Genomic DNA, 21,052 nt, shown 5'->3' on the forward strand with positions numbered 1-21,052 from the left:
AAATCTGGACCTTAACACGCAGGCAGTGGGTGAATCTATGAACCATGCAGAACCAGGCAAGGGAAGAGATGTGATCATCTTCACTTTTAAGCCACTCTCTTAGGAGTCAGAAGGCTGAACTGGAGGGAGGTAAGGGCAGTCACAAGGCTGTGTGTAATGTTCCAGGTAAGAAATTATAAGACAATAAAGAGTAGGAATGGATCTAAGAAGAGAGAGTCCAATGGCACTTAGGATATAGAACAAGTTGAATTTGATGAAAGGCAGATTTGGGAATTGGTTGTACTTAGGGTCCGAGGGAGCAGTCATGGATATAACGTAGGTTCTATGCATGTCCTATGATTCCACAAAGAGGTGATGCCACTAGTCAAATAACTAAGATTAAAGCAAGAGTAAGTTTAAGGGTGGACACTGAGTTGCTTTGGAGTATTGAGTTTTAGGTGCAGATGGTATATCATTAAAGAGAAATTCAGCAAGTGGTTGTGAAGTCTGACATTCCAGAATTCAGGAGAGGGGTCTGGGCTGGAGCTGTTGAAATAGAAGTCTTCAATGCTTCAATATTCTGGTAACTTTTTAAATTATGGGTGCCACCACCTACCCCCAGGAGTATGAACACAGACTAAGAGAAGGCGGCCAAGAATAGACCTTTTGTACTTAAGGACATGAAGAGGAGAGATCCAGTGCAGGGACCTGGAAAGGTATGGTCAGTGAGTAGGAAATCAGAACGCCAAAGGAAGAAAAGATTTTAAGAAAGAGGCACTGAAGATGGTGACACCTCCAGTCAATATGTCTCTGAGAAGATAAGTAAGTGTACCTAAGGTTCCTAGCTTGTGTTACTCAATCAAAACAGGGACTATTGGAAGGTGAATTGGAATCTTCTTTCCTAGTTCAAGTTTATTTCATTTTAGCCTCTGAGTCTAGCTTAAATATAAAATTTGTGAGAACTCTCAAGCAAATGGAAATTAACTGCCATATATTTTTTCTTTGAGTATGTAAAACAAGTAAACACAGTAATATTATTAGCAAATATGAGGACTACAATCCATTTGACTACCTTTTCTTCTACAGGTATCTAAGGAAAATCAACAGCACATAGGCTGTGAGACTGGACCAAGGGAGTCAGACTGAATTCAGATATATACCTCTTTCCAGCACAAATCACATGGAATGACAGAAAGACATTAAATTACACCTTTATATCTAATTAAAGGATAATGCTATAATAACCCCAGAAAACAAGAAATGCCATCACTAAACTAGATGTTTTTAAGGAATCCTTGAAAGATAGAAATCAAATTAAATCAGATCTAAAAAAAACCCCTAAAATAAACCAACCATATCCTAAAATAAGAATAAGACCACAGTAGATGCAGGAGTGGCTTGTGGCAGCTTCCAGGTCAGATCGATGACAAGCAGAAAGGAGCCCACAGTGATGGTTAATTGGAGAACTGCAGTCAGAAGAGTTGGGTCAATTGGGCCCTCCTCTTTCCTTACTCTTGCAAAACAGAAGGTAGCTGACGTATCTGCTGAGAGTGAGTGTACACCTGCACCAGAGTGGCAAATAGTGCCCCAAGAAGTTACTAACCCCCAGAAGGAGTGGGAAACACAGCCCAGAAGACAAACCAGTAACACAGCCTACCATTTCATGCTTCCTCCCCTCCAATAACCAGAGGCAGGCTACCATACCAGAAAGTATGTTATGTGCATTCATATACTATTTAATTTAATCCATCAAGACAGCTCAAAAGGCATTTCCATGGTTAAGCCTTTCTTACATCTACCCCTGGGCAAAGTAACCAACACCAACTCTGTGCCCACTCTGTGCCCATGTGCCCTTGCATTTAATCACACTGGGTTAAAATCCATAATATGTAGATTATGGACTCCTAAGGTAGGACTCTGCCTCATTTATCTTTGTTCCCCAGAACCTAACACAATGCCTATAACAAGAAGGTGCCTGATAAATTGAACTCAACTGAATTGAACCTTAATCCCAGACGACTTGTCAGACTGAATGGTAGGCTGAAATGTTGAAAGTTAAAACTCTGATTACCTTACCACCTGATCGAGGAAGCTCCAAGGGAGAGCCTGTCACAGGGTGCAGGGGGACCATTGTTTCAAATGAACTCTCTCCTGCAAAAGAAAGGCCAAGTCAAGCCAAAAAAGGAAAGGTTAGACAAAGATACATGTGTTCATCTGTTCATCAAATCCTTCAAATTCGATGAGACTGATTTCTTTCATTTCACTAGAGTTAAATTTTATGAGCTTTGTTATATCTGCTTTTGAGCAAATCATACATCTCACCATCCACTAAAGGAAGAAGGTCCACCACAGCTTGACCAAGAATTAAGGTCTTCTCATCTTTCTGTTTCTTTTCCTTTGGTAAAACTTCAGTCACAGTTACTAGAAAAATCAAAACAAAGAAAATGAGAACATGTCTAGCTCACCAATCAGATAACCAAGGTGCAGCATGCAATGCATTATCAAATAAATTTAAGTTAAAAGAAATAAACTTTGACACCCAAGAAGGCACCATTATTGGTGATTCCTGATGGAAAATACTGGACCACCTCAGTGACTTCTGTAACAACTTGATATTTTTTTAAAGTGTTGGCAGGTTTATAGAGATCATATTAAGCTTACAGAAATTTAGGAAAAATGACATCTTTATAATGTTGAGCATTCCTGTCCAAGAACATGATACACCTTTCCTCTTGTTCAACCTCATGTCTCTCAGTAGCATTTTCTTTACAATTTGTTTCTATCAGGGCCAAATAAAGTCTAGACATTGTAACTAATTGATGTCTCTTAAGTCTCTTTTACTCCACAGGTATAGGGAACCTATCCATGTGGCAGTGGCAAATGTAGCCCAGACCCTGATTTGGAAAACCAGTGGGGAACAAGTCAGCCCACAAAAACCTAGCCCATGGATTGGTTTTCCCATGGGGAATCAGGCCTGCATTGTACCTAGGCTGCTTTGAGGCTTGCTTTTTGCTAAAACTCCCTCACCCTGAATTGAGGCAGCAAATGTTTACTGTATATCTTTAAAGTAACTTCCTAAAGTCTGTGCTAAACCTCCCAAGTATGGAGTGTAACCAATTCAATCACTTTTCCCCTTACATCTGCAACATCCTTTTCTTTGAAGTAATTAGCAACATTCTTTCCTTTGTTATCTGTAAAAGGTAATCACCTAAAGCGAACCTGTGCATAGTAAATGAGGACCATTCTCGATGTAATGTACCCAGAAAAGCAATAAAAGCCTGTCCAGGCAGGGGTTGGGGCCCTCTCTCACTTAGAGGGGGTCCCTCTTTCTCCACAGGACTTCTGCAGTCCATGTGAATTTGTTGGTCACAGCCACAAACACGGACCCCACTGGCCAGAGTCCACATCACATAGGTTTCTTTTCCATTTAATTAGATTTTTCCCATTTTTATTTTTCTAAGAAACTGTCCATTTTATCTAAGTTTTCAAAAGTAATAGCAGAATATTATTTTTATGCCTTTTTAATATTGTGGTAAAATATACATTACATAAATTTACATCATAACCATTTTTAAGTGTACAGTCCAGTGGTATTATGTACATAGCACCAGCATCTACTGCCATAACTCTTTTCACCTTTAAAAGGGAAACTCTAAAGCTCCAGAAAAAAATACAACTAAGCAACAAAGAGATACCCAACCTATCATATGCACAGTTCAAAACACTGGTAATCAGGATGCTCACAGAAATGGCTGAGTATGGGTGCAAAATAAAGAAAAACTGAAGGCTTTGAAAAGTGAAATAAAGGAAAATGCATAGGGAACTAACAGTGATGGGAAGGAACTGGGACTCAAATCAATGATTTGGAGCAGAAGGAAGAAACAAACACTCAACCAGAACAGAATAAAAAAACATGAATTCAAAAAAATGAGGAGAGGCTTAGGAACTTCCAGGACACCTTTAAACATCCCAACATCTGAATTATAGGGGTACCAGAAGGAGAAGAGGAAGAGCAAGAAATTGAAAACTTATTTGAACAAATAATGAAGGAGAACTTCCCCAATCTGGCAAAGGAAATAGACTTTCAGGAAGTCCAGGAAGCTCAGGGAGCCCCAAAGAAGTGGGACCCAAGGAAGCACACACCAAGACACATCATAAGTACATTACCCAAAATGAAAGATAAGGAGAGAATCTTAAAAACAGAAAGAGGAAAGGACACAGTTACCTACAAAGGAGTTCCCATATGACTGTCAGCTGATTTCTCAAAAGAGACCTTACAGGCAAGAAGGGGCTGGAAAAAGTATTCCAAGTCATGAAAGCCAAGGACCTACATCCAAGATTGCTCTATCCAGCAAAGCTATCATTTAGAATGGAAGGGCAGATAAAGTGCTTCTCAGATAAGGTCATCACCACCAAGGAATGATGATGACCTTTATCATCACCAAGGAGTTCATCATCACCAAGCCCTTATTATATGAAATGTTAAAGGGGCTTATCTAAGAAAAAGAAGATCAACAATATGAACAGCAAAATGACAACAAACTCACAACTATTAACAACCAAATCAAAAAAAGAAAAGAAAACAAAAACGAACTAAGCAAACTAGAGCAGGAACAGAATCACAGAAATGGGGATCCCATGGAGGGTTATCAGCAGGGAAGAGGAGGTGGGGAATGTGGGAAAAAGTACATGGAATAAGTAGCATAAATGGTAGGTAGAAAACAGACAGCAGGGAGAGGGTGTTAAGAATAGTATAGGAAATGTAGAAGCCAAACAACTTATATGCATGACCCATGGACATGAACTAAGGGGGTGGGAATGTGAGCGGGAGAGGGTGTGCAGGGTGGAGGGGAATAAAGCGGGAAGAAATGGAATAGCATACTGTAATAGCAACTGTAATAGCGTAATCAATAAAATATATTTAAAAACAACAAAAAATATATTATAAGGCCACTGTAATCAAAACAGTCTGGTACTGGCATAAGAACAACCACATAGACCAATGGAACAGAATAACAAGCCTAGAAATAAATCCAAGTCTCTATGGTCAATTAATATTTGATAAAGTGGATAGAAGCATAAAATGGAGAAAAATAGCCTCTTTAACAAATGGTGTGGGGAGATCTGGACAGCTACATGCAAAAAAATAAAACTCGAAATGAAACTTATACTACACAGAAAAATAAATTCAAGGTGGATAAAAGACTTAAATATAAGTTGTGACACCATGAAAAACCTAGAGGAGAACACAGGGAAGAAAATCTTAGATATTCCACGCAGCAATATTTTCACCAATATGTCCCCTAGAGTAAAGGACATAAAGGAAAGAATAAACAAATGGGACCTCATCAAAATAAAAAGCTTCTGCATGGCTAAAGAAAACAGCATTACAATGAAAAGAGAACCAACAGTATGGGAAAATACATTTGCAAATGATACCTCAGACAAGGGTTTGATCTCCAAAATATATAAAGAACTCACACAACTCCACTCCAGGAAGACAAATAACCAAATTAAAAAATGGGCAAAGGACCTGAACAGACACCTCTCTAAGGAGGACATACAGAGGGCCCAGAGACATATGAAAGGATGCTCAGCATCACTAGCCATCAGAGAGATGCAAATTAAAAGCACAATGAGATACCACTTCACACCACTCAGAATGGCCAACATAAACAAATCAACAAACAAGTGCTGGAGAGGCTGTAGAGAAAAGGGAACCCTAGTGCACTGTTGGTGGGAATGCAGACTGGTGCAGCCACTGTGGAAAACAGTATGGAATTTCCTCAGAAAACTAAAAATGAACCTGCTTTTTGACCTGGCAATACCACTGCTAGGATTATACCCTAAGAATCCTGAAACACCAATTCAGAAGAACCTATGTACCCCAATGTTCATAGCAGCACAATTTACAATAGCCAAGTGCTGGAAGCAGCCTAAGTGCTCATCAGTAAATGAATGGATCAAAAAACTGTGGTACATTTACACAATGGAATACTATGTAGCAGAAAGAAAGAAGGAGCTCCTACCCTTTGCGACAGCAAGCACGGAACTGGAAAGCATTATGCTAAGTGAAATAAGCCAGGCAGTAAAAGACAAATACCATATGATCTCACTTATAAGCAGAACCTAATCAACAAAACAAACAAGCAAGCAAAATACATCCAAAGACATTGAAATAAAGAGCAAATTGTCAGTAACCCAGAGGAGGGGGGAAAGGGATAATGGGGGAAAATAGGGGAAGGGCCATCAAGAAACATGTATAAAGGACACATGGACAAAGCCAAAGGGGGTAGGTTCGAGGGTAGGAGGTGGGGGTGGGTAGGGTGGGGGGGCATGGTGGAGTGAAAATGTAGACAACTGTACTTGAACAATTAAAAAAATGAAAAAAATCGAAGACAAAGAAGGAATCTTAAAAGTGTCAAGGGCAAAGGGCTTATAGAATTTTCCAGTGAAACTATCTGCTCTCGGAGAACTCAAATTATGAATTCAATACCCTTAATAGTTATAGGGCAATTTTTTTTCATATAGGATGAGTTGTGGTTAGTGTTTTTCAAGGAACTGGCCCATTTTGTTGTTAAATTCACGTATGTAAAGTTGTTCATAATATTGGGTTGCCCAAAAGTCTTTTTGTTTTTTTCTATAAAATGGCTCTAATAGCACTTAATTGTCTTTAACTTCATTCAAAACAATTTTGTTAGATTGTAGTGTGACAGCTGTCATATCAGCATGCATTTAAAAATCTTATCAAAACTGGTGAATTTCTGTGTAGCCATTTTATATTGAAGATGGGAGGAAATATGTAACATTTTCAGCATATTATGCTTTATTATTTCAAGAAAGGTAAAAACACAACTGAAACAGAAAAAAAAGATTTGTGCAGGGTATGGAGCAGGTGCTGTGACTGACTGAACGTGTTGAAAGCGGCCTGCGAAGTTGCGAAGTTTCATATCAAAGATTTCTCGCTGGACGATGCTCCGTGTTCAGATAGACCAGTTGGAGTTGATAGGGATCAAATTAAGACATTAACTGAGAACAGTCAGCATTATACCACTTGGGAGATAGCTGACACACTCAAAATATCCAAATCAATGAAGTTATTGGTGATAATAAAAATGTCTTTTACTTTATGGAAAAAATACTAAATGGACTTTTTCGCTAACCCAATATTTCCTTACTTTTAATGTCTGCAGCATCAGTATTCATTCTATTTCATTCCCAATATTGATAACTGGTAATTTGTGTTCTCTTCCCCCTGCCCAGAGACTTGTCAAATTTGATGTTTTCAAATAACCAGCTATTTATTTCATTGATTTTCCTTATTTTTCTGTTTGCACTTCATTGATTGCTGATTTTATCTTTATTATTTTCTTCCTTCTGTTTGCTTTGGGTTTCTTTTGCTCTTCTCTTTCTAGTTTTGAAGTGAGAACTCAGATAATTGGCCTGAGGTTTTTCCTCTTTTTTAATGTACGCATTTAGTGCTGTAAATTTTCTCAGCAATGCTTTAGGTATGGCTGACAAACTTTAATATGTAGCATTTTTTTTCTTTGTTCAGTTCAATGTTTTCTTTATTTCCCTTGAGACTTCCTCTTTGACACTTGGATTATGTAGAAGTGTGATTTAAGTTTTCAAGTTTTGAAGAGTTTCCGATTATCTCTCTATTATGGATTTCTACTATGATACTGTTATTGTCAGAGAACACATTCGGTATTATTTTCATCCATTTAAATTTTACTTTCTGACCTGGGAAAGGGTTTTGGTATACGATCTGTGGGCTTCTGAAAATCTGTATATTCTGCTATTGATTAGATCTTGTTGGTTGGATTTGCTGTTGAGTTTTCCTGTATCCTTGCTGATTTTCTGTCTAGTTATTCTACAAATTATTGAAGGATGTTTACATCTCCTATAATTGTGAATTTATCTAGTCTGCCTTTCGGTTTTGTCAGTTTTGTTTCACATATTTAGCAGCTCTGTTATTTGGTGCGTGCCTACTTAGAACTCTTATGTCTTCTTGGTGGGTTTACCTGTTTTATCATTATGTAATAACCTTCTCTATCTCTGGTTATTTTCTTTGCTAAGTCTATTTTATCTAATGCTAACATAGTCACTTCTACTTTGTTTTGATTAATGTGTGCATTATTTATCTTTGCCTATCCTTTCACTTTTTACTTGAATACTATATGATTCTATTTTGAGTTTCTTATCAACAGCAAATGGTTGGATCATTTTTAAATTCACTCTGCAATTCTGTAAAAATAAAAATGAAATTATTAATGTATTAAGGATAAAGTCTGCTGGGCTTTTTTGTCCTCTTTTTCATTTCTCTGGGGGGTTTTCTCTGCCTTCCTGTGGATTACATGAACATTTTTTTTATTCCATTTTGATTTACTGATAATACTTTTGAATACATCTCTTTGTACATATTTTGTAGTTGTTGCTCTAGGTATTACATTATATATACATTACTTATTACAGTCTGCACTTCATCATTTCACTACCTCAAGTCAAGTATACAAAACTTACCTCCTCTTAGGCCCCTTTGCCCTCTCCACAAGTTTTGATATTTGGTGTTGATTGATTCTAAATGCTTTACAGTTTTTGTTATGATTTTTTAATTTTTTCCTGTGAAGTATTCATAAGTATGTCTTAAATTTTCCAAATGGATTTTTTCTACCTTTTTATGATTGATTTCTAATGTTATTGATGGTTGTATTTTGATCAGAACACTTCGTGTGCATGCTATTGATTCTTTGGCATATGACTGGACCTGCTTTATGGCCTAGTATGTGGTCAGTTTTTATTATATAAATGTTCTTTGTGTGCTTTAAGAAATTTGGAGGTATTTAACAATTGACATAAGTGCATGACTGCTAACTCAAGGAAGACTTTTTTCCTCTACCCGTGCCCTAGACAGATAAAATGGTGAGTGGATTTTTTCTTCTAGTCCATTCTTTTTTTTTTTCTTTTTGAGAGAGAGAGAAAGACAGAGAGAGAGAGACAGACATCAACTTATTGTTCCACTTGTTTATGCATTCATTGGTTGCTTCTTGTATGCGCCCTGACCAGAGATCAAACCCGCAATGTTGGTGTATCTGGATGATGCTCTAACCAACTGAGCCAGCCAGCCAGGGCTTCTAGTCCATTCTTTTTGAGAGTCTTGGCTTACAGTGTAAGAACAAAATATGTCAGAGAAAATACTGTATAGTTAGAAACTATATCAGTGTGGATACAGAAACCATCCACCCACTTAACCAGTCATTCATTCAACAAACACTTTTTGAGCCCTTTTATGTCCCAGATATTTCTAAGCAGTAGAAATTCTGAAATAAATAAGATCCAGCCTAGATTTCAAAAACTGCCTCCTCTAACAAGGGAGGCAAAGTAATAATTGCTATACAGTATGGTGAGTATACAGAAGTACAATAGGGTTGCCCAGTAAAATACAAGATGCCTATTTTAAAATTTGAAATTCAGATAAACAATTTTTAGTCTAAGTATTTCTCAAGTTTTAATTCTTGTTTTATTCTAAATCTGGCAACCATAAATACAGGAATAAAAAGGAAGAGTTTTCAACTCAGCTTAGGAGATAAGGGCTGCCAAGTTCAGTCATGTATCAACAGGTCTTTGATACACATTAGTTAAAATTAGTAGGTCATGGTGAGTGCTGCCAGAAGCAGGTAGGACTCAAAGTACACTGTGTTAAATCTAGATTAAAAGGTAAAGTGTGTTCATCTGTCCCAACAACAGCTACTAAATATCTCAGAATCTCCTCAATAACATACTCATACAATTAACATTTTTATAACCGCAAAGACTTACAGAACACAGGTTTGTGGGCGAGGTCATCTAAAGTGATTCCTCCTTCAGGATTGAACTCAAAACTAGCAGTGAAGTTGTACATTGCAGTTCCTTCTGAAGAAACGGTAATTTTGGCAGAGTCTCCCAGAACTGCCTGATTAAACTCTGCACGAATAAAGGTAACTGGGGTATCGCCTTTAAAACCTTTCTGTTGACAGAAACATGTTACTTTACAATTATAATCAAACAGAGAATATTCCTACGCAACTGGCAACCCATTTTTACTTGTACTAAATAGTATTTTCCATGTGTTCCTATCAAGCTATATTACAAATACAAAAGTAGGTAGAAAGTCATTAAACAAATCTAGTTGTAGTTAAATGCAACACTGTATTTAAATGCCATTATGTTGAAGTTTTGAAAAATAACACTTATAGTGTCTATAAAATTATATTGTGCAACATTTGGAAAAGTGAGAAAAGTGCATAGGAAAATAAATTACCTATAATCTCTAATGTGCAAACACTATTACCATTTTAGAATATATTTCCTGGTGCTTTTTGTAAATATATGTGTATGTTTATGTGTGTGTGTGTATATGTACATAAATCTTTTAATACAAAGTAGATAACGTTTATTACACCCTGCTTTAGAAAGTTTTTTGACTTAATAGTGAATGAATATTTTGCCACTTCATTATTCTTGTAATTTTTATGTTATACCATATTGTTTTATTATTTAGATTCATCAAATGAAATTAATCATAAGGGAAACTTGGGAAGAATTTAGATTGTTTTCAGGAAAAAGGAACTGCTGTCTGGGAAAGTGAAAACTACTTCTTGTTTTACCTGTTAAATTTAATATTCAAATTGCCAGGTATTATACACATACAATAATGTGAACTGCGGATTCTAGACTATCACTAAGAAACACTGACATACCTAAAACGTATATAATTTTATTAACCAATATCACCCCCAATAAATTAAATTTAAAGTACGCAGAAAAGTGAAACACTGAGAAGGAAGGGCCACTGCTCTGTAAAGCAGCAGATCTGGTGGTACGACACCATGGAAAACTTCATTCCTCCCTAGAGAGCCCCCAGTGCATCTTCCACAACCCACCGGGGTTTGACAGAGATACCTGTGCTCAAAGACAAACATACTTTCAAGGAGTAGGAGTAAACTAGGAACATCTCAGATTTCCAAAAATAACTTTACCAATTCATATCCCTTTGTCACAGTGATCTGCACAGGTTTGCCTGTTGATGCAACCTGCTCCATCTTGGCACTTGAGCCAAGTCCCTCTGATCTTCTTTGGTCCCTGTAAACATAATTAATGAAACTGTCTCCTCATGTACCACAGCTGCACAAGAACTCACATTACTCGCAACCAACACCAGGGGGGAACTTAGGGAAATGCAATAGTCCCACACTGTTTTGTGGCCTTTCCAACCATTGCTGCTAGACAGACAGGGGTTTAGGGAGCTGACCACAAGGATGATTCCACTGGTTAGTGCTTAAAGATCCTTGTACACATAACTAACTCATTGAGCACAAGTAATCACAAGACAAAGAGGGTATAAATGCCAACCCTCAGCTCCCATTCCCCACATCCTTCGTAGGGGGATCCTTTTCTTTTCTTTCTTTCTTTTTAATGTTCAAAGCTCAACTCAAAGGTTATTTAATCTCCCAGTTACACAAAAATATACTGTGATAATAGGAAAGAAGCAGACACATATACCAATTAGTCCACTGGAAAAATCCTTGACATATGTCTTATTTAGTCAAAGATATTTTAATTATTTTACAACACTGAGGACATAATTTCAAAAATACATATATGTTTTTTTTAAAAAGGTCGTGTTTTCTGAATCAACTCAAAGTGGAACTTAATGCAATTCAAACGTTCACTCAGGATATGCTATGCTCAGTGTGTCCAGGACGGGTGGTACAAAATAAGGAGATACCTTGCTGCCCCCACACTTTACAGTTATTCTGCCTCTTCCCAGCTACTCCCTCGTTTTCCCACTCAACCTAAAAGTCTCAGATCACTCACTCAACACCATGTCTCCAAGCTCATTCAGACCCAGGTGGCCCTGACAACTTTCTTACCAAGTTTACACTCGAAATGACTTTTTGCATTCGTTTTCTTCTTTCCTTTTCAATAGCACCACATGAATCCTAGGCCTCTACTAGCCTGACACTGGACAAATGCCTAACTTCTCTGAGCCTCAGTTCCACCTCCTGTAAGACGGATAACGCCTGACCTGTTTCATATTCTGTAAAATAAATAAGAAAATTTCTGACCTGTTTCACATTTGTTGTAAATGTCCACTAAAATGGCAAAACTGCTTAACCTATGAAGCAAAGCACAAATTGTATTATCAATATGCACGGCTTTTCCTGAATGCTTAATTACCCCCTTAAAGACAAGTAATCTGTCATTCATATTCACAGCCTGCAAGAGGCATTGGCGCCATATTTGTTGAATAATGAATACAAAAATTTTGGTTAATTACAAGTTATGGTCAGAACAGTCAGGCGCCTATGGTGAGAGGCCCCCAATAAAGGCACGCATTTCTTATCTTTTCAGAAGGATCTGCAGAGGAGTCAAATTATATGAAGGAGACGATGGGGCGAGGTGGGTCTGGGGACAGGGGCACAGTCTGCGCTTACTGCGCGGAACCTCGGCACCTAGCGGGAAGGGGGTCTACGTGTGGCTTTGGGTGGGAGGCGTGGCTTTGGCTGCAGCGTTGCGCCTAGCGGAGCCGGTGGCGTTTAGGTGTGTACGGAGGTGCGGCGGTGCAGGGACGAATTTCAGGTTGGCCACCGCTGAGAGAGCGGAGATTGAGGTAACGGGATCTGGCCAGACTGCCGGGCTAGGGAGGCCGGGAGAAGAGGGTTTTCGGACGAGGAGACAGCCGTCTTACCTGCGACAGCCACAGATGTGTTTATTGCAACTATAGCAACCAATTACTCTCGCGAGAACTAGTTTCTGTAATTACCACAAGTCTTCCCAGGGCTCGCGAGCAGAAAACGAGCAGTGCAGAGATTGGTTTCTGCGCCTGCGCTCGGGGAACGGAGCGCGCCCGTGGCATCCATTCTGCTTAGGGCTGCTCTTGTTTCCGCAGGTGGCACTTTCCCTTGGCGAAAGTTTTGGTTAAGTGCAAAGTTTTCCACCTTTCAGTTTTGCTTTCTAAACCCTTTTCTTTCAATATCCCTCCATAAGTAGGAGGAAAAAAACAAAAGGAAATTTGCTTAAAGATAAAGACTTTTTAAAATGATTTTGAAAACAGGTCGTTTAAGTCATTCTCTGTGAAATATGCAGGTAAGAGAGTTTATTTATTTATTTATTTATTTATTTATTTATTTATTTATTTATTTATTTAGCCTTTTCCCCCTTACCATCGAGTCCCATTATACCTCCCTCCCCTACACGTTGTCCATGCCCATGACTCCTTTTTCCTTTTTGCTCAATCCCTCCACCCCTTACCTTCCCCCTCCTTAGGTGTCATCCTGTTATCTGTGAGTCAAGATGGTATTTTAAAAGTGAGCCTTGCATATCATGAGAATGCAAAATAATGCTGCTTCTGGTGCTTAATAGTTACACAATATACACACGACATAAATGATAATAGAAAAAATTTAATACAGTTGAAATGCAACATTACTTTAGAGTTGGAATAGCAAAATACAACAGCACAGACCTGTAAACAATCCAAGTGCTCATCGGTGGAAGAATGGATGAATAAACATATACTTACAAAATACCATATTTACAGAAAACAGTCATAACATGGAGGAATCTTAGCAGTATTCATACTTTTAAATGTTGCAATGTTAACAACCAGCTTGAAGGGGCTCCCACTGCCCCTTATTTTGATGGCCAAATGTGAAACAATTTGAGCATCAAAATAAGCAGTGATAATAATGGATGACAACCCACTGAGTAAAAGAGAAATAAATACACAAGTTCACACTCATGTAAATAAATGGAAAGGAAAGTTCTAACAGTAGAATGCCAACCGAGTAATGGTGAAGAAATGATGGAAACAAAGAATTACCATTTATCAACCATTATCAAAGTGGATGGTTCAATGGTTGATGGGTAGAGGTTTGATGACCAATAGGATATCAGCCACAAAGGGGAAAACCGGGTATTGAAGAAACCAACAAGATCAGGTTATCAAGGTTAACATCACTATGTTGGGGTGTGTCCACCTCTTGAGCTTCCTGATGAGCCTCCCTTACAAGGAAAAGCAAAGCATCGCTTTTTGTTATTCCTCCCGCGAGGGACCCACATTTGTAGGCCATCCTCTAGAAAGTAAGGCCTGCACTCTTTAAAACTGTCAAGGACGTGAAAGACTTGGAACTGTTTCAGATTAAAGGAGTCTCCGAACACACAACAACTACATGCAACATGTATTCCTGTATAGCATTTTGAACCAGAAAGGAAAGAAAGGGACATGGTTGGGGCAGTGGGGGAAATCTGAATGGGCATGGTGGCCTGGATGGTGATGTACAACATCGACTTCCTGATGCGGCAGGTTGATTGCTGTTATGTAGGAGAGTTAACTTATTGGGGGAAATGTACATGGTAGTGTTCAGGAGTGATGGGCATCATGTCTGCAGTGTGCTCTGTTAAGCCTGAAAAGGTCCAGAAAAAGGTTAAAAACAAGGGTTTTTTCCCACACGTACACACATACACAGAGTGAGCAATGAACTACTAAAATATGAACTACTTGAAAATCTGGGTGAAGGGGACATGGGAGTTCTTTGCACTGTTTTGACAACTTTTCTATACATTTGAAATTATTTTAAAACAAAATTTTATTTAAACTATACACACACATACATATCACTCTGCACGAAAAACTCCATGCTTAGGATACAGAGTTACCAGAGCCAAATTTTTAAAATAAATTTTATTTCTGCTGATAAACATTAAAATTATAAAAATTAAGAAAAAAGATTTTTTCAAAGTTGCAATGTTGTAATAAGAAGGTCCTCAAAATAAAACAATGGAACTATTGAGAAAGGCATTCCTCTCTGGATTTTTCCCCTAAGTGTGGGTTGTGAGTGAATTTTCATTTGAGAGCCTTCCTACCACGTGACATACTTTGTTTTTCTATAATAAGCTCGAGTTAGGACAAGTCTTTGCTAGGGAACTGTTCTTATGATCTCAGTCCACTGAGTACTTGGTTTCAAGGCCTAGGCAATGAAGGATAAGTAGCAGGTGTCAGTTCCTTAAACACGATTGGTCCTTATTAGACTGTAGGCAAAACCCTGTGTTAATGTTATTTTTATTCCTCTAGAGTGCTTATTAGCACTACTCTAAATTCCTGTAGTCCTTCTGAGGAAAGGCATTCAGATAATTTTTGACTGACTTAAAACATCCACTTGCACATAGAAAATGTAGACAAGGCCCCCTTTAGTGCTGTAAAAAGTACAATAGTGCTGATATTCAGAATTAAGCCATATACATACACAAATCAACCTAGGGGGAGTTACAAAATCTCTCTGATAAAATTCAAATTTTTCAGACTGGGTTTCAAAGACCTCCACTAAATGACACACTATCTCAACAAACTTTCTCATTATTCCAAAAAACTTCTTTCTAATTAGCTAATCTGTTATTCCCAAGGTCAATTTATTTCTGACAACATCCAATAATACAGCAAATGTATTGCTCATTCCTCAAATTGATCTACAAAGCATTCACCGTCTGCATCTCAGATGGATTTTTGTTTTTGGCAGAAATTGATAAGCTAATTCTAACATTAATATGGGATCCAGAATAGCCAACACAATCTAGAAAAAGAACATAGTTGGAGGACTCACACTTCCCAATTTTCTAACTTATTACAAAGCTACCATTATCAAGGCCTAAGGGTAGACATATAGTTAAATGAAATTGAATTGAGAGTTCAGAAATAAACCTTTATATTTATGGCCAATTTTTAACAGTACTGCCAAGACAATTCAATGGGGAAAGAGCAGGCTTTTCACTAATGCTGGGACAACTGGATATACAGATGCAGAAGAAAGAAGTTGAACACCTACCTCACACCAGGTATAAATATTAAAATGTCAACAAAACTTAAATATATGAACCAAAACTACAAATGTTTTGAAAAAAAACATAAGGGCCAATTTTCATGAGCTTACATTAGGCAATGGTTTCTTAGACATACCTCCAAAATAAAAGCAATGAAAAAAGTAAGATTGGATTTCATCAAAATTGTAAAGGTTTGGGCATCAAAGGACATCATCAAGAGAGTTCAAAGACAACCCGCAAATGGGAGAAAATATTGGTAAATCTGTAGTGTGTATGTACAGGGAGGGGCAAAAGTAGGTTTATCGTTGCAAGTAAACAAAAGTTTATTCTTGTGTTATTATTTACTATTGTATTATTTTCCATACTAACAACTGCAAACCTACTTCTGCCCAACACTGTATAATTTTTTTGTATGTTACATTGATTTTACATCTTAAAAACACATTCTGGATGGGAGACACTTCCCCTCCCCGAGTAGCCAATTACTAGATATCAAAGGACCCAGCTAGGAGCTTGCCTTTGATATGAAGACTAACCAATCCACAGCTGTATGTCCAGTATCTGGTTCTGCACCCCAGGGGGCAATCATTTCTCTGCTTTAGTCACCCCATGGCCAGGTACCAGCCAATTGAAGGCCACCCTAAATTATTCAAACTAGCTAGTCTAAACTGCTTGCCCTGCCCTGCCCTGCCTTTTCCTCAGAAACTCCAGTAAAGGTCCTGTCTTAAGTTCCCCCTCCCTCGCCCCCATTCCCGACCACCCTGGTGTCTGCCATGTGACCCTGTGTGTGCAGTACCTCCTGTCTCTAGGTCATGTGAGTATAACAAATTATTTTCCTGAGCCTCTACTGTGTCTTTTTTTGTGGCTGCACCTGTTGATATACCAAAATTGACTTTAGACTGTAATAAAGAATAAAAAACAGTTATGTGTGGAAAAGGAGCCGAAGCCTGGAGACGTAGATTCAAGTTAACAACCTAAATTGTGTTCCACCAAGACAAAGGGGTGGCCACCTTTCATGGCACCCAGGTTCTACATTATGTCTGTTTTTTGTAAATGAGGTATTCAAATTGTACAGTTCTGATTGGACAGGACAGGTCGGTCTGTTGGTAGAAAAATAAAAACCAGGGTTTCCCTGCAGTGCTTGATTCAGACTGTGTAAACAAGCAGGTCACAGTGTAGGAAGCAAAACAGGGAAGGAGACCCTGTCAACAAATGGCCAAAAGACTTACTGTCTGTACCATTTGTGCCCTCAGTTTAAGGCAGGTTAGTAAAAAGCTAGGAAAATTCCCTTGCCAGTGGAATGGGGAAACTGAGACAGATAGTTAAGAAGATGGTCAAGCAATTAACAGCCAGCTAATAAATCACAAGACCCTATCCTCCCTAGCCAAGTGTCACTGGAAGGGGACCGGGACTGAAAGTGGGTCTGCACTGGCACAGTCTGGAATATATAGGCCCTTGACTTAGTGTAGGAAAGATTTCACACTGAGTCCGGGTGATTTTGAGGTACCTTTAATTAAGCTGGGGACAGTGAAACAAAGGAAGGGCTTAAGAGAGAGGAGGCAAGGTCACAGAACAGGAGTCAGCCTAGACAGACTTGCCTTGGCTCTTTGGAAATATAAGGAAGAGCTGAGCTTAGGCAAGGCTGCCTGGCCCTTTGGGGGAAAAAGTCAGGCAGAAGTGAGCCAGCTGGGCTTCATGGGCTCAGGAAGCAAGTAACAGAGGCAAGAGGAGGGCCCTTGGAGACAGGTTCAGGGAGTTAGCTCAGAGAAGCTGCCACTGCCTACTGCTCCCCTGGTCGAAAGTCTCCTGGGAACATGCAGAGCTTAGGAGAAAGAAGGTGTGGGGGAGAGACACAGATGTACTCCATGGAGAGCGTGCACTGGGTCCTTTGTCTTAAGGGTTTTTTATTTGTTTTCTAAAGGTAGGAATTTTAGGAGAGGTCTCAGAGGAGTGTGTCAACAGAATATTCAGCAGTTTTCCAGGTGTCCTTTGATATGCTGATGCATCAGAATTAGAGTATAGAGGAATCAGAGTCATTCTCTGGTCAGTTTCACCTTTAAAGAATGTCACGGGAAAGGGAACAGCACCCAGGCAGGTCTGCCCTCAGCACAGTCTGGAATGTGTAAACCATGAGCACCTGTTTCCTTGGTTAAAGAAGGTATGATCTGGGTTGGTGGTGTTTTTTAAAGATTTTATTTATTTTGTTATCCCCTGGCTGGTGTTGCTCAGTGGATTGGGTGTCAGCCTGTGAACCAAAGGGTCACCAGTTCAATTCCCAGTCAGGGCACATGCCTGGGTTGCAGGCCAGGTCCCCAATAGGGGACGCAAGAGGCACCCACACAGTGATGTTTCTCTCCCTCTTTCTCCCTCCCTTCCCTTCTGTCTAAAAATAAATAAACTCTTAAAAAAAAAAAACAAAAACAAAACAGCCCCAGCCTAGGCTCACTTGTTACTGTGACTTCCTTTCCTGATTCTACATTTATACTGAGGCCTTTCTTCGTTTCACTGTCCCAGGGTTTAATAGACGTACTCTCAAAATCACCTGGACCCACGTACAGAACTCTTTACTGTGCGAAGTCAAGGACCCACACATCTCAGACTGTACCAGGGCAGACCCACCTCAACCCAGTCCCTTCCTGATGACAAGTTGACCACGGGGAGTACATCTCAGCAGATAAATTTCTTCTCAGGGTCCACAGCAGACCATATCATAAAAGAATACAAAACAAAATCATATTTGATAAGGGTCTACTATCCAGAATATATAAATAACACTGCCACTCAAAAAAAAAAACAAACAACGAATTTAAAAATGTGCAAGAGCCCTGGCTCATGTGGCTCAGTGAATTGAGCATCAGCTTGTGAACCAAAAGACCGCTGGTTTGATTCCTGGCCAGGGCCCATGCCTGGGCTGCAGGCTAGGTCCCCAGTTAGGGGTGAATGAAAGGCAACCAGTTGATGTTTCTCTCACACATTGAGGTTTCTCTCCCTCTCTTTCACCCTCCCTTCCCCTCCCTCTAAAAAATGAATAAAATCTTTTAAAGAAATGGGCAAGGTATTTGAATAGACATTTTTTCAAAGAAGAATGAAATGGCCAATAAACATAAGAAAATATGCCCCTTAGTCATTAGGGAAATGTAAGTCAAAACCACTCGCTGCCACTTCACACCTGCTAGGACGGCTGTTATCAGATAGACAATGATAGTGTTGGGGAGGATGAAGAGAAATCAGAAACCTCATTCGTTGCTGGTAGGATTATACAATGGTGCCACTGCTTCGGAAGAGGATAAGAGATCCTCAAAAAGTTAAACATAAAGATATCATATGATCTAGTAATTCCTAGTTCCACAGCCAAGAGAGTTGAAAACATGTCCACACAAAAATTTGTACAAGAATGTTCCTAGCAACATTATTCATAACAACCAAAGGTGAAAACAACCCAATGTTCATCAATGAATGAATGCATAAAATGTGTATCTAAACAATGGGCTATTCAACTATAAACCAGAATGAAGTACTGATTCATGCTACAACAGATGGATCTTAAAAACAGAAAGTTGCCCCAGCTGGTGTGGCTCAGTGGACTGAGTGCCGTCCTGCGAACCAAAGGGTTGCTGGTTCGATTCCCAGTCTAGGGCACATGCCTGGGTTGCAGGCCAGGTCTGCAGTGGGGGGCATGTGATAGGCAACCACACATTGGTGTTTCTCTCCCTTTCTCTTTCCTTTCCCCTCTCTCTTAAAATAAAATCTTTAAAAAACTTCTTTAAAAAAAACCAGTATGCTAATTGAAAGAAGCCAGACAAAAAGGGACACATATTATATTTTATTTATATGAAAAGCCTAATAGTGGGCAAATCCAGAGATAGAAAGTAGGTTAGTGATTGCCATGGGCTGGACAGGAGAAGGAGAATAATGAGTGACTGTAACAGGTATAAGGTTTCTTTTTGGGTGATGAAAATGTTTAAAAAGTAATTATGGTAATGGTTGCATGAATTTGTAATTATGCAAAAAAGTGAATTATATTCTTTATAAGTATGAATGGTTTATAAATTGTATCTCAAGTTTAAAAATGTATTGCTTATGTCTTTAATACCTATCCTCCTTTCTCATCTTTACCAAGTCCCATCACTGTTACTTTTCAAAACCTAGATCAAAAATAAACTTTTTCAAAGAAAATTTTAAAAGCGGCCCTGGCTGATGTGTCTCAGTGGATTGAGTGCCAGCCTGTGAACTGAAAGATCACTAGTTCGATTCCCAGTCGGAGCAAATGCTTGAGTTGTGTGCCACGTCCCCAGCTGGGGGCATGTGAGGGGTAGCCAACTGATGTTTCTCCCTTTCCTCCTCTCTTACCCTTCCTCTGAAAATAAATATTTTTTTAAAAAAGTAATTACATCTATCTTAGCCTATTGTCCTTCAACGCATCTCCCTCGCCTTTGCCTCATATGATACATAAAGTCTCTCTCTAAGGGTAAGTTTGTGTCTTACACAACCCTGTGTGCTTCTTAGTACTTACAAAACACAAATGTGCACTGAATTATGCTTGATATTTACTATTCTTCCCCTCCATTTTAGTGCAATCATTCACCAGATTTTCATTAAATATCTGCTTTATGCCAGGTAGCACAGCACAAAGAACAAACAGGGTTCTTACCCTCAGTGGAATTTATAATCCAACATTTACAATTTCCTTGTATCCAAATTTTTGTTCAGAACCCCCACTAGATCACAAACTTATTTCCATTGTATTTTCCCTGACTACTTATTATAATGCTCAACATACTCAGTAAGTAAATTGCTCAGTACTGGGGATAAACCAATGGTTTTTGAAATCACCCTGCTGTACCACTAATGTGTTCCTGACTAGCTTTTCCAAAAAGCTTGCATTCAATTCTGCCAAGGAGATGCTTTAAGACTCATTCACTCACTAATGGAGCATCTGCTTATCAAGCTTCACTTTCTTGAATTGTAATTAAATTGCATCTAGTTTTAAAGTTTTCATAAATTTTGTTTTAATCAGGGGCCAATACAGATATTCAGGGGGTTTTAGCAGACATAAAAGAAAGCTATGTATTTTATGTGTATCATACATAATCCCTTTTATAAAAGTTGTTACAGGAAATACTAACCTTTATTCTATGTAAAGTTTAGTGTTTATGAGAATACCAATTTATATAAAGATGTAAATTATGCTAGGTTAAAAGAGCTGATTTTTTTT

General features: G+C 38.7%; 1 protein-coding gene across 5 annotated transcripts in view; it reads right to left on the bottom strand.

Annotated features, from left to right (window-relative positions):
• The window catches only part of CFAP70 (cilia and flagella associated protein 70), a 104,903-nt gene extending 92,166 nt beyond the window's left edge, over positions 1-12,737 (bottom strand). For 3 of the 5 annotated variants that reach the window (XM_053923212.1, XM_053923213.1, XM_053923211.1), the window contains exons 1-6: positions 12,710-12,737; positions 12,087-12,136; positions 10,998-11,100; positions 9,799-9,985; positions 2,302-2,400; positions 2,051-2,130 (exon numbers count right to left, since the gene is read on the bottom strand). In XM_053923212.1, the coding sequence (XP_053779187.1) occupies positions 2,051-2,130; positions 2,302-2,400; positions 9,799-9,985; positions 10,998-11,060 (429 nt within the window). In that variant the 5' untranslated portion in view covers positions 11,061-11,100; positions 12,087-12,136; positions 12,710-12,737. Of the gene's footprint in view, positions 1-2,050; positions 2,131-2,301; positions 2,401-9,798; positions 9,986-10,997; positions 11,101-11,891; positions 11,965-12,086; positions 12,137-12,709 lie in introns of those variants that run through there. The other 2 variants (XM_071221236.1, XM_053923214.1) reach the window with 2 other exon arrangements.
• Between the last annotated feature and the right edge of the window lie 8,315 nt (positions 12,738-21,052).

The sequence above is a fragment of the Desmodus rotundus genome, chromosome 4 (genome assembly GCF_022682495.2).
Source record: "Desmodus rotundus isolate HL8 chromosome 4, HLdesRot8A.1, whole genome shotgun sequence".
Lineage (NCBI taxonomy): Eukaryota > Metazoa > Chordata > Mammalia > Chiroptera > Phyllostomidae > Desmodus > Desmodus rotundus.